Consider the following 14,844-nt stretch of genomic DNA (forward strand, 5'->3'; position numbering starts at 1 on the left):
CAGGACGTAGCAATAGATCAGAAAACCAGAACGGGCAATAGACGGTACAATAGGTACAAACTGCAACGGAGTAACAATAGCCAAGCCAGGAGGTCAGAACCCGAGAAGACAATAGTACCAAAACGAGAGACGGAGGACAGAGTGAGTGAACAGGCCGGGTCATACACGGAAATCAAACAAGCAATGCAGAATACACGCACACCAGGGGGGTCGGTCAGACACACAGCCAGAATAACAGTATAGCTGACAGAGAATGCTAGTCTGGAGTGAGTATAAATACCCTTCCCAGATCCAAAGAGAGGCCGGCAAAAGTTAACCCTGTGAGAACAGGACATTATCCATGTCCTAACCATGACAATACACAGGAGCTCTGTATATAGTATATAGTGTACAGGTAATAGTGATCACCAGTGACCTTATACACAGGAGTTCTGTATATAGTGTCAGTGTACAGGTAATACAGGCATCACCAGTGACATTATACACAGGAGCTCTGTTTGTAGTGTCAGTGTACAGGTAATACAGTGATCACCACTGCCAGTGACATACACATGAGCTCTGTATATAGTATACAGTGCATAGTGTCAGAGTACAGGTAACACACTGACTCACCAGTGACGTCTCTAGCTGAAGTCCTTCATCTTTGCTTTTCTTTTTCATCCAGCACAGACCGCCATCACTTCTTCCAGCCAGGACTCGTGTCTGCATAAAATAACACAGTTACCCCCACTCCCCCCTCCATCATGTACAGCCCCACTCACCCCCTCCATCATGTGCAGCCCCACTCACCCCCTCCATCATGTGCAGCCCCACTCACCCCCTCCATCATGTGCAGCCCCACTCACCCCCTCCATCATGTGCAGCCCCACTCACCCCCTCCATCATGTGCAGCCCCACTCACCCCCTCCATCATGTGCAGCCCCACTCACCCCCTCCATCATGTGCAGCCCCACTCACCCCCTCCATCATGTGCAGCCCCACTCACCCCCTCCATCATGTGCAGCCCCACTCACCCCCTCCATCATGTGCAGCCCCACTCACCCCCTCCATCATGTGCAGCCCCACTCATCCCCTCCATCATGTGCAGCCCCACTCACCCCCTCCATCATGTGCAGCCCCACTCACCTCTCCATCATATACAGCCCCACTCCCCCACTCCATCATATACAGCCCCACTCCCCCACTCCATCATGTACAACACCACTCCATCATGTGCAGCCCCACTCCCCCCTCCATCATGTGCAGCCATATTCACTCCCTCCATCATGTAGAGCCCCATTCCCCCCGCCATCATGTACAGCCCCACTCACCCCTCCATCATGTACAGCCCCACTCACCCCTCCATCATGTACAGCCATATTCACCCCCTCCATCATGTGCAGCCTCACTCACCCCTCCATCATGTACAGCCCCACTCACCCCTCCATCGTGTACAGCCCCACTCACCCCTCCATCGTGTACAGCCCCACTCACCCCTCCATCGTGTACAGCCCCACTCACCCCTCTCCATCGTGTGCAGCCCCACTCTCCCCTCTCCATCGTGTGCAGCCCCACTCTCCCCTCTCCATCGTGTGCAGCCCCACTCTCCCCTCTCCATCGTGTGCAGCCCCACTCTCCCCTCTCCATCGTGTGCAGCCCCACTCTCCCCTCTCCATCGTGTGCAGCCCCACTCTCCCCTCTCCATCGTGTGCAGCCCCATTCTCCCCTCTCCATCGTGTGCAGCCCCATTCTCCCCTCTCCATCGTGTGCAGCCCCATTCTCCCCTCTCCATCGTGTGCAGCCCCATTCTCCCCTCTCCATCGTGTGCAGCCCCATTCTCCCCTCTCCATCGTGTGCAGCCCCATTCTCCCCTCTCCATCGTGTGCAGCCCCATTCTCCCCTCTCCATCGTGTGCAGCCCCATTCTCCCCTCTCCATCGTGTGCAGCCCCATTCTCCCCTCTCCATCGTGTGCAGCCCCATTCTCCCCTCTCCATCGTGTGCAGCCCCATTCTCCCCTCTCCATCGTGTGCAGCCCCATTCTCCCCTCTCCATCGTGTGCAGCCCCATTCTCCCCTCTCCATCGTGTGCAGCCCCATTCTCCCCTCTCCATCGTGTGCAGCCCCATTCTCCCCTCTCCATCGTGTGCAGCCCCATTCTCCCCTCTCCATCGTGTGCAGCCCCATTCTCCCCTCTCCATCGTGTGCAGCCCCATTCTCCCCTCTCCATCGTGTGCAGCCCCATTCTCCCCTCTCCATCGTGTGCAGCCCCATTCTCCCCTCTCCATCGTGTGCAGCCCCATTCTCCCCATCGTGTGCAGCCCCATTCTCCCCTCTCCATCGTGTGCAGCCCCATTCTCCCCATCGTGTGCAGCCCCATTCTCCCCTCTCCATCGTGTGCAGCCCCATTCTCCCCTCTCCATCGTGTGCAGCCCCATTCTCCCCTCTCCATCGTGTGCAGCCCCATTCTCCCCCCTCCATCGTGTGCAGCCCCATTCTCCCCCCTCCATCGTGTGCAGCCCCATTCTCCCCCCTCCATCGTGTACAGCCCCACTCCCCCCTCCATCGTGTACAGCCCCACTCCCCCCTCCATCGTGTGCAGCCCCACTCCCCCCTCCATCATGTGCAGCCCCACTCCCCCCTCCATCATGTGCAGCCCCACTCCCCCCTCCATCATGTGCAGCCCCACTCCCCCCTCCATCATGTACAGCCCCACTCCCCCCCTCCATCATGTACAGCCCCATTCTCCCCTCTCCATCATGTGCAACCCCACTCCCCCCTCCATCATGTGCAGCCCCACTCCCCCCTCCATCATGTGCAGCCCCACTCCCCCCTCCATCATGTGCAGCCCCACTCCCCCCTCCATCATGTGCAGCCCCACTCCCCCCTCCATCAAGTGCAGCCCCACTCCCCCCTCCATCATGTGCAGCCCCACTCCCCCCTCCATCATGTGCAGCCCCACTCCCCCCTCCATCATGTGCAGCCCCACTCCCCCCTCCATCATGTGCAGCCCCACTCCCCCCTCCATCATGTGCAGCCATATTCACCCCCCTCCATCATGTACAGCCCTGAGTGACAGCATTACGGCACCTGTAATGGGGAGAGCTGCAGTAATGCCTATGATAGCTAGCAATCTGCCATAATACACCCTCTTACCACCCAGGATGAAGAAGCCCACACAGGAGGTGAAGCAGACAGGAAGGTCAGGACGTGAATCATGCAAAGGTGCCCACCTGCAAGCAGTGCAGGAACTCCATGGCTCCAGGCAGCAGAATTTAGAGCAGAAGGCATCCTGCAGCTGGAGCCGCTGAGGAGTGGAGCCGAGCTGTCATACTCCTCCTCCAGGAAGCGGCTGCAGGAAGTGGAACAGAGCTGGAAGCTTCCATGCAACTACTCTCTGGCTGTGCCCGGCCTGCGGCTGCAGAAACATTTAAAGCGGCGGCCCGATTTACCTTCAGCCTATTGCCAGCCTGGGCCTGCTCATCACATACTGCTGCAGCCAGGCAGCCTGCATGTCGGGCGGGATGACATGACCGCGCACTACAGGTGCGCTATGTATTAAAATCATTGCCGGTCCTCCAGCGGCCCTGTGCAGCTGCTTAGGCACCGGCCCGGGGGGGCATATGCATCCCTGCCATCTGGCCCAGCCCGCCCCTGCTGATGGTCCAATCTGAGCTGGAGAAGGACCTGAGCATATGACCTCCGATCTCCAATGAGACATTGTCCCACGGGCATGCTCAGTGGACCGAAAGGAGGACATTCCCTGGAGTAGCTCGCTGCTGACCAGCATGTGTTGCTATAGCTGAACCAGAGGTGGCAGCAGCAACCAATCCCACAGTGCTGGTCTGAGCAGAGCGCTGGGATCGATGAGTCTGCTGAGCAGCCTCCTCTATGGCTGGAAAGGAATGGGAGACTGCCGAAGGCAAGGCTCGGGATTCCTGCTGTGCAGCGACAGGAACCCGAATTCTAACACAGTCACAGATAAATCCATCAAATGCCTTCTCCAACAACAACCTCAAGCCATGCAGCATAAGCTATCACTGACAATGAGTGCTAGCCAGAACCCAGTTTATATAGGCGATGGGAGTGGCTAACAGTGCACAACTGAGAGTCTTAATGCAGGAAAGCTCCCAGGAGCTCTCAACCGAGCAAAATAATCCCTGCACTGCCAAAAGAAACCTATACCATTTAATATGAAGGTGAAGTGCTTTTAATCAGTGCATGAGTAGGAGAAATCAGACGTAGGAGGGGTCTTTTGGCTCTTCTCTGTTGCGGTAAACCCATGACAACAAGCTCACACACTTAAGTAAGCAAAGCTACAACTGACACTGGACAGCAATCCAGACAAATGGTTTATAAATAATTATAGAGGGGAGGACCCTGGAGAAACACCCGCAGGCTAGACCAGATTGAGCAGCAGCACTGTCAATCAAAATGCTGACAGCCCAGCACATCCCAGGATCAGCTTGGATGATGGACTGTCACTCACAATACCGACAGTCCAGCAGACTTCAGATCCCATAGGGCAACTGAGCTGTCACTAAAGTCATCCCTAGGCCACAGTCAGATATGAACCCTTGACAAAGTCTCAAAACACAACAAGGAGTGAAACAAAATTGCAATGTTAATTTCACTGGCCAAGGTCGTGACTATAATAGGTGCAGGGGTTGCCTAAGGGGCCCAAAAGGTCCATATGGCCCATATTAAAAGATCATTATTATTAAAGAGCCATGAATGTTAGGGTCCCTGGTGGAGATTTTTCACTGAGGCCTACAAGCTTCAAGTTACGCCATTGTCACTGGCAGACCCTCTAATGTGTATGGCTGTTCACTGACTCTCCTCTGTTGGCAGGAACACTTCCGTACACGCAAACTACAGTAGATGATCTAATATGAATGTCTCTGGCCGGTACATATTACCAATTACGCATACAATAGATTTGTGTTGTGGTCAGTGGGATTATGAAAATTGCCTAACTGCAGCCAAGATAAAAAGTATTCTGACAGATCAGCAAAGAATGTAACTTTATGACCACAGTGACCCTGCGCATATACCAAATGTGCAATGTTTAATACCATTATCTGAATGAGTTGCAGGAAAATATTCATAATGCCTTGAAAAGGCTGCCTATAATAAGATTAATACAATCATCTGCCTTTTTGGCTTTCTGACATCGATCTCATAATGCCAGCTTTACATCAATACATTCACAGAGATCCAGGAAAATCACAGCAATCTACAAATATTTGGTGCACAGATGACTATAAACTGCAGCTACATTGTATATCAGAGATAATACAATTGGATTCTTATGTCTAAAAAAATATTATAACTGTTAAGGAAGGAAAATAACTAAATGGAAAAAGGTTTGAATTCCAACTGAAAAATATTATACTTATATTTAAGTATGTAAGGTGATCTTCAAAAAGGTGACTTTCCAAAAGTTCTAACTAATCTCCATAAAAAAAAAAAAATAATAATAATAATTCCTTCTACATCCTTAGGAAAAAGATAATCTCAAAGAGGATCTTTCACCAGTTAGAGCAAGTTAAACTGGTCTTGTCATGGGACAGTAGCTGCAGAGCTGAATAAAAAGTAGTTTTTATTTTATAATTTCTCGCTTCCATTGTTGAGATATTAGCTTGCTATATAATATACTAGGTCATAATTTATGATAATCCCAACAGGGTGTTACAAGAGATGTGTCAAGAAGGGGAAAAAAAAAAAAGAACATGCCCTGCTCTCAGCCTTGATCTCTGCAGCTATTGTGTACAGAAGAGTTGATAGTAAAACACTTCCAGATATCCTTTCACAGCAGTCAGAGTGAGGGAGAATATACAGAGCTGAGTGTCATAACAAACACGTCTTTAACTGCAGTTCTCTTCTTACATCGCTGTCAGCTATGCCTCTCCTCCCATGCTGATACTGTTTTAAGAGATTTGGAAATGTATCTAATCACAATCAGCTCTGCTGTACCTTATATTTACCCACACTGAGTGACTGCCATCAGAGAAGATCTGGAAGTCTTTGTAATCACACTCAGCTCTGCTCTATACTACACAGCAGCTGCAGAGATAAGGGTTGAGAACAGGGCATGTTCTTTTTTTCCTCTTCTTCACATTGACTATATAAACAGGAGGTGTCATGCAGGTTAAAAAAAGATTACTCCTGCCTCCTGCTTATGATTAGTCAATGTCATACAGACATACAGAGGACAAAGTACACGCCTTCAAAGAATTGCTGATAACACCCTATTGGGTTATCATAAATTATTACCTCAAATTTACAAGGTAATATCTGTGCAATGGAGATGAGAAATAAAAACTATATTTCATTCCGTCCTGAAGCCATTATTCCATGAAGTGGCCAGTTTAACATGATCAAACTGGTAAAATATCCACTTTAAAGGCAGATGAATATATGTGGAGTCATGTATCTTTTCCTTTGGCTACCTCTTTAGCTGACTTCAGATCTCATCATTGAATAATATGGGACAATAGGCTGTAACCTATAGGGTATGCTGCTGTCCTTACAGGGAGAACATTAAAGTGGACCTTTCACCTCCCTGACAGGTTCTCATTTGTTCAGAAGAGGCCATTCAACGTCCGTGGAACAATGGCTGTACCGCAGGGACTCCCCAATTCCTCCAGTATGTGAAGGAATCAACACTACTGAAGGTTACTGGTATTCCTGCAAATCTCTATTTCAAACCCTAATGTTGAGCGTTTGAATGAAGAAGAGGTGACGGCTAAGGTTATGTTATTATTTTTTATTATGTTATGATCACTTTGCTGTAGAGATCAGAACTTACTTTTGACTACAACATATGAAATGCCTAAAGGGGAATTCGAATATGTTCACATGAGACTAATCCACTACAGACTTCTAGCAGAGTGGGTTTTGCAGTAAATCCATAATATTGACAATATCTTCACTTTAATTGTGTGAATTTTGTTGTGAAAATGTTGACGATTTCCAGTACATTTTTACCCTTTGCTTTCCAAAGCGTGAAATCTGTAGTGGAAATCCCTATCTCTGACATGCTAATTTCACGCTTTAAAAGTGGACCTATCGCCTCCATGACGGTATTAGCTCTGCTGTAAAGTGCATTATGATGATCATTCATGTCATTTACTTCCACCCAAGACTTACAGACATTGATCGGGGGCTGGATCGATTGCTTAATACAGGCACGTCTACCCTTAAGGTACTGTCACACTTAGCGATGTACCAGCGATATGACGCGGTCAGGATCGCTGGTACATCGCTAAGTGGTCGCTAGTGAGCTGCCAAACAGGCAGATCTCACCAGCGACATCGCAGGGGTCAGGGGTCGCTACTTACCTGTCAGACGAGGCTATCCTGACGTCCTCCCACCCGCATCCACGCGTCGCTCGTCTCCACAGCAGGAAGCCCCAGCAGGAAGCTGACGACGAGAAACGGCCCAGGACGTTCTCGCGCGATCAGCGATAACCAGCGGGGGGAGCGGTCGGAGGTAAGTATCAGACATAGCGATATCGCTAGCAATATCGCTATAACGTCACAAAAACCAGTGTCGTTATAGCGATATTGCTAGCGATATCGCTTAGTGTGACAGGCCCTTTACTGCTTGAGTCTGGATCGAGAGACTGCTATCTGAACAATGGTGAGTAAATGCTGCACACTCACATGGAAAATTGCTTTCCTGGGTAAACAGAACTCCTTTCCAGCACCATCTTCGCTCTATTAAAGCTGTTTTTGCATTCAGTGTTTATAATAAAAATGCAATGCTTTTCAAGATGGTTTAACTGAATTTTTTGTTTCATTTTTGGAGTGGCCATATATTACTTGAGGGTACATTCCCACGTGAAGAACATGCAGCAGATTTTCTGCTGTGGATTTGCTTGCTAAAAATCTGCTGCATTTTACAGTTCCAGTATTACGCTTTGGATCGTAGGATATCTCATGCACACGATATAAATAATATCAGAAGCGTAAATGGACAAGATCTTTGGATTTGAGATCCACAGCATGTAAATTTTTTGCTGGTGATAACGGTACATCATCTAGGGAGGTCCACAGCAGAGATGCCTTATGGGAGCATGCCTTTAAAAGGGTGGTCTGAAATATAAATTAATTTTCATTCTAAATGCCTAGGCTCCAGGTTTTCGAGAGCCCTGTGCAAAAGAGTCTCAGTGACCTGGCAGCCAGAAGAGACACTGAGCTGTGTGTCATAGTGCAGCATCAGTGTCTCACGGTGAGGTGAATATGATGAGCTGAGTTCATAGCCGATGAACTCCTTTCACCTCACTGATGTGACCACTAGCTGCGTGAGAAAGTTCTCACGATAGCGGTGACGTCAGTTAGGTGAATGGAGTTCATAGCTCGCCTTTTTCACATCACCGTGAGACACTGATGCTGCGCTATGACACACAGCTCAGTGTCTCTGCTGGATGGCAGGCTGAACAATCCCATCAAGCCAATGTTCAGCATGCCATCTAGATGTAGCAGAGCTAAACTCGTCACAGGATAACTGAATTATCTTCTCGTCGGAAAGGGGAGGAATATGGTTTATTATTTTTCGTCTTTTACAGGTGCATGGACTTCAGTGGATTATCTTCTCGTCAGACAGGTGAAGAATATGGTTGTTTTTTTATTTTTTGTCTTTTACAGGTGAAATGGGCTTCAGTGGATTAGGCATAAAGGTGAGTGTAACTTTGCTTTTTTATTTTTATCTAATATATAAAGCTCAAGTGTGTGTATGTATGTATGTATGTATGTATGTATGTGTGTGTGTGTATGTCCGGGATTGGCATTCGCACCGTCGCAGCTACAGCCACAAAATTTGGCACAGTCACACGTCTGGACCCCGAGAGTGTCCTAGGCTATGTTGTGAGGCAAAATTTTAACCCTGCGTGTTCCAATTCACCAATTTTGCCCCTATCTACATAATGGGGAAAAAGTGTGTATCAAGCCCCGCCCCTCATTATGATGTCATAATGGTTGCCATGGCGACGCTGATGTCATCATAGGTTGCAAACCCCGCCGCTCATTATGATGTCATAATGGTTGACTATGGGATGGAGGATATGTGATGGGTATATGGGCACTGGACTATGGGATGGAGGATATGTATGACGGGTATATGGGCATGGGACTATGGGATGGAGGATGTGTGATTGGTATATGGGCACTGGACTATGGGATGGAGGATATGTATGATTGGTATATGGGCATGGGACTATGAGATGAAGGATGTGTGATGGGTATATGGGCACTCGACTATGGGATGGCGAATATGTATGATGGGTATATGGGCATGGGACTATGGGATGGAGGATGTGTGATGGGTATATGGGCATGGGACTATGGGATGGAGGATATGTATGATGGGTATATGGGCACGGGCCTATGTGATAGTGGATATGTATGATGGGTATATGGGCACGGGACTATGGGATGGAGGATAATTATAATTTGCTATAACTAACCACAGTTAGTTACTATGCCCGGGCAGCGCCGGGCTCTTCAGCTAGTTACAAATAAAAGTGTCAGTGTTTTTATTTCAATTACATGACTTTATTCTGACTATACTTATAATCTATGAATTTAGTAATTGGGTATTTTATAGACTCAACATTACTAACCCCACGGCCATAAAACAGCTGACATCAATCTGAAACCTATTACCTCACTTGCCAAAGCACCAGTGCAAATGGGAAGAGTTGGGGAAAGTTCCAGAATTGGTGCATCATATAGGAGCACCTTTTCTGCTTCAGCTGCGAGCTGCTATTTTTAGACTGGGGAGGTCCAATACCCATGAACTCTTCCCAATTTGAGAATGCCAGCCCCCAGCTGTCGGCTTTAGCTTGGCTGGTTGTCAAAATGGGAGGAATCCCAAGCCTTTTTTATTATTTATTTAAATAACTTAAAAAAAATGGTATGGGACCCCTCTATTCTTGATAACGAGCTATGATAAAGCTGACAGCTGGGGGATGCAGCCCAAAGTTGTCAGTTTGCCTGCGTTGGTTATCAAAAATAGGAGACAACACATCATTTTTTTAAATTTATTACACAGGCGCCGGCTGATGAATACTCTCATCAGACTCGCCTGCTCTTGCTGCTATCAGCAAATACACTGGAGTAGAAAAAAAAAAAAACTTTGCAGAAAAAAATCCAGCTCACCGCAGTAGAATCCAATGGCTGTGCACGGAAAGAAGTTGTTGTTAGCAGCAAACGAGCAGTATCAAAGAAGAAAAGGTATCCAGCAACAAACCATCGGTGAATAACTGTTTAAAAACAATTTTTTGTAATATATAACATTGTAAAAATTATGGTATAAAACCATGGCCACACAAGACCGACTTATATAATAAATAAAAACACAACACACTATAATTATTGGAAGAAAAATGGCCGTGAGTTTTATTTTGGGTTATTCAATTTTTACTGACATCCAAAACTCAGTAAATATCCATAAATAAACCATTATCCCATAACCAAGACCAATCCGTCGATGAAATGGGCGATTTTCCCACAAATAAAAACATCACCACAATAAAGGAGATGAGAAAAGGAGTGGGTGGGTGGGGAATCTTCTTTTCTTGTCAGGAACAGCTAATGAGGAAAACCATTAAAACAGGGCTTTTATAGAAAATAAACAGCCCGCCAACAGCAAATGGGCCAATAGGAGGTTGTTAAAAAAGCGCCAAAACAGCTGGCCACAGCTGGTTCAAACCGGTTCTCTCAGGGCCAGCAAAGCCCAGTTGACCTCCAATTGACCTTAATACAGTGTAAAACATAGCGGCCTGTGTAGCCATGCGACCCCCTCTATGTTCCCTTATTGCATGGGGGGGGCTGTCATTAGTTTAGAAATAAGGTAAGTAACCCGGGAAACTCATGGCCATACACATTTAAAACCGACTGGTTCTTAATCATAGTTCAGAATGTTCCCATACTCAAATTAGCCCAGCCCTAAAATAAAAGTTTAGTCATAACTAACATCTCCCCCACATCCCTCATAGTCCTCTCCTCCACATCCCTCATAGTCATCTCCCCCACATCCCTCATTGTCATCTCCCCCACATCCCTCATTGTCATCTCCCCCACATCCCTCATTGTCATCTCCCCCACATCCCTCATTGTCATCTCCCCCACTGTCACGGGGGCTTAGTTCAACTAAGGCTGAAATACCCGGGGCCCCTGTGGTGTCCCTTTTACTAGGGGAAACCCTGTCTGACCCTCAACCCAGGGTTTTTGCTGAAGGTGCAAATGCCTGAGCCTCCGTCCTTTCCTTATCTCCTGCTCAGCCCTGCACTTAACCCTCCACCCAGTGAGGAGACACACCACCAAAGCTCCCACACAAATAAGACAGACAGGGAGAACTTAAACTGCACTGCACCGCACACACACAGGAATAAACAGTAATGTGAACAGGGCACAACTAAACACAAATATGGGAAGGAGAAAGGATAACGACGGATCATACGACACCAGATATGAATCTCTCTCTCTTGAACACCTCCACTCCAGACCGGAACCACTTGATATGAAACACAAGCTATAATCGGCGACGCCCATATGCCAGTATGACTATTTAAAGACCGTGGGCGTGACTAACCTTCCAACCTGGTCTCCAGCAGGATTAACCCCCGAGAGCCTGAAGATCAAGCCGGCGCCACTGAGGCTATAGTGGCTGGAGGTGGAACTACCTCTGCCTGCCGGACGCTGTGGTGTGAACAGCGTCCGACATGACACCCACATCCATCATAGTTCTCTCCTCCACATTCCTCATTACCATCTCCCCCACATTCCTCATTGTCCTCTCCTCCAAATCCCTCATTGTCATCTCCCCCACATTCCTCATTGTCCTCTCCTCCAAATACCTCACTGTCATCTCCCCCACATCCCTCATTGTCATCTCCCCCACATCCCTCATTGTCATCTCCCCCACATCCATCATAGTTCTCTCCTCCACATTCCTCATTACCATCTCCCCCACATCCCTCAGTTCCCTCTCCCCCACATCCCTCATTGTCCTCTCCTCCACATCCCTCTTTGTCCTCTCCTCCACATCCTTCATTTGTCCTCTCCTCCACATCCCTCATTGTCATCTCCACCACATCTCTCATTGACCGCTCTCCAGTGTATTGAGAAAAATAAAATAACACACCTCTCTGTCTGTTCCCCCGAGACATAGCTTCTTTCTTCTTCGCCGTCAACTTTCTAAATGACACAGGCATGGGCACCTGTGCCGGGGAAGAAGCATAGGACAGATCCCAACATCTCTGCTGCCATTCTCTCCTGCAGGCGGCGGAGCTGCAGGATCGTGCCCTGCCCGCCACATATGATGAGGGCAATCCCACATATGAGGACCATCTGGCCATGTGCCCCCTGGAGCCACCAGCTAGATGTCCGCCCCTGTCCCTCACTCTAGTATCTCACCTTTCTAGGTGCCAGGAGGCCTCAAAATACCCAGGGCCAGAGCAGGACCCGACTGACCATGGAAAGCTAAAGAGACAAGATGCACAGGTTGGGGTCCTGCTCTGCCCCTCTAGTTGAGGCCTTCTGGCACACAGTGAGGTAGGTTAGGGCCATCCTGACGGGGTACACCTCATCATGTTGGGATGGATTTTACGCTCTTTAGATGAAACCAATTTGAGCGATGTCCCCCATGTTATTTACTTGTCCTGATACTATGCACTTACTGCAGGGTATTTGCTCATTTTGGGTTTATCCCTGGTTCTAACTAGATAAGAGCTATAGATAAGGCCACTTTCACACGTCCTGATATTTGCGGTACCTGAAAAAACGGATATCCGTAGCTGTGAGTCAATTTGTCACATTCGTGTGGCATCTGTGTGCTGTCCGCATGCTGTCTGTGTGTCAAAACAATTTGTCTCAATGTTAACCCCATGACTTTTAAAACGCACAGGGACGCCATCCGTGTGCGGTACGTGTTTACACGGACCCATTAACTGTGCTGTGTCCGCAGGGCCGGCCCGAGAGATTACGGCGCCCTAGGCGAAACTATTTTGTTGCGCCCCTACTATTCTTGGCAGTAGATGAAAACTTGGGATATAAATTTAGGAGCAAAATAAACCACAACAACAATAATTAACTCTCTCCTAACTCTTTAATCTTCTGAGAAGTTGTATAGGACAAATATATACAAAGTAATCAACACAAAACAAAAACAACCATAGGTAATTAAAATTTTTGTTTCCTTGCCTTTTTTTTGAAAAGGATGCCACTAAGTCACCGAGATTAATTTGTTTAGCAACTTCAGATTCTATCGAAATTGTTGCCAACCCAACCAACCTCTCTTGCGTCATATTTGCCCTTTAAATATGTACACTGTTCTTTCCATCACTAAAACTTTTTGCCTTTTGAAAAGATTTTTTATAATTTTTTCTCTAGCGCCCCCTTTGGGTCGGCGCCCTAGGCGGCCGCCTAGTTCGCCTATACGTTCGGGCCGGCCCTGTGTGTCCGACACAGCTCGTTGTGTCAGGCTCAGCCCGTCCGTGTCAGGCACAGCTCCGCCGCCGCCGCACAGTGCAGACACCACATTATTAATCACCATCAATGATACAATTTTAGCAGCGCAGCCAAAATTCAGACCAGTAGAACGCCGCCAGCCAATCACAATCCGACCTGGAGAATTAGGGGCAGGACTACATCCGATGTAAGCATCTCTTTGGCAGATAACTCTGTCTCTCAAACATAACGGAAGCTGATTGGTTTAGACGCACGGACTCTGGCTCCTGTTGGATGCACCCGTTGCGGTCACACAATCCTGCTGGAAGTGGTGGGAGGAGCCGCACATGCAGGAGAGGAGGAGGCGGAGGAGGAGGCTGCTGCTGCAGGCCCCGCAGACACCGGAGGATACGGAGGGAAAACCGGAACCCTGGATTAACCCCTTAGGTTAGGAGCGCGGGGAGAACAAGGCGGTATCCGCTAACTCCCCGGGCAGCAGTATGAAGGTGACGGTGAGCTTCGGGAGGACCCGGGTTGTGGTGCCCTGTGGAGACGGGAACTTGAAAGTTTCAAGCCTCATACAGCAAGCGGTGACCAGGTACAAGAAGGCCATAGCGAAGGTGAGCGAGGCCGGGGAACAGCTGCGGGGAGAAAGGGAGGCATTGTTTGTGTTTGGGCAAAAGTCCCACCCCCCCATATTTTAGGGGTGGTCCAGCCCGTCGAGTGAGTTTTCTATCGTGGAGCACCCCACTCTTTGATCTCGTGGGGGGTGGTGTGTCATGTGCAGTAACTCTGCTGTCTGGGCAGGGGCATGGCTGGCTGGTGAGTGTCATCATGGCTGTGGCACATGCAGCTCCTGGAGGAAGGGCTGACCTGCTGCTGCTCTGATCCTGAGGGAGAGGAGCTCCATGCATCCTGCTGGAGGAGGTGCAGCTCCCTTCTCCCCTGTGGCCAGCAGTGCAGTGTTTACAAACATCAGGTGGGGAGACTGGCTGTAACTTTATCTGTAGTCACACAGGACTATTGTGGGGTCATGAGATTTCTGCAACATTTCTTCCAAAGGTCAGTGATACTGTACATAGGACATAAGACTATATATATATATATATATATATATATAATATATTACACACAGAGACATGTGTCACTCCTGTTTTGGACCAGGTGACGATTGTCATTCAGAGGCATCTAGTGTCAGTTTGTGGAACATTTTTCCAGCTGCAGCCATGTTACTATGCCATCAAGGCACGCCGAGAGTTGTATTTTTTTACAAGAGTGAGAGTGCTGCAGGTTACTGATCCCTTGATGATGTCAAATTTTTTTTTCGGGTTTTGAAAAAACTGGGCTTTACTCACCCTCCCTGGGTCCGGCGCTGAGCCTCTCCTGTTGCTCCTGGGTTATCGTCGACAGCGCA

The 14,844-nt window shown here is 48.3% G+C and overlaps 1 protein-coding gene across 19 annotated transcripts in view; it reads left to right on the forward strand.

The window, feature by feature from the left end:
- Nucleotides 1-13,726: 13,726 nt before the first annotated feature.
- Nucleotides 13,727-14,844, forward strand: part of PARD3 (par-3 family cell polarity regulator) — a 656,180-nt gene continuing 655,062 nt past the window's right edge. For 13 of the 19 annotated variants that reach the window (XM_073581663.1, XM_073581668.1, XM_073581665.1 and 10 more), the window contains exon 1: nucleotides 13,728-14,050. In XM_073581663.1, the coding sequence (XP_073437764.1) occupies nucleotides 13,931-14,050 (120 nt within the window). In that variant the 5' untranslated portion in view covers nucleotides 13,728-13,930. Of the gene's footprint in view, nucleotides 14,051-14,844 lie in introns of all 19 variants that reach the window. The other 6 variants (XM_073581664.1, XM_073581672.1, XM_073581680.1 and 3 more) reach the window with 2 other exon arrangements.

The sequence above is a fragment of the Dendrobates tinctorius genome, unplaced genomic scaffold, assembly GCF_039654945.1.
Source record: "Dendrobates tinctorius isolate UK_male_01 unplaced genomic scaffold, ASM3965494v1 ptg000070l, whole genome shotgun sequence".
Classification (NCBI taxonomy): domain Eukaryota; kingdom Metazoa; phylum Chordata; class Amphibia; order Anura; family Dendrobatidae; genus Dendrobates; species Dendrobates tinctorius.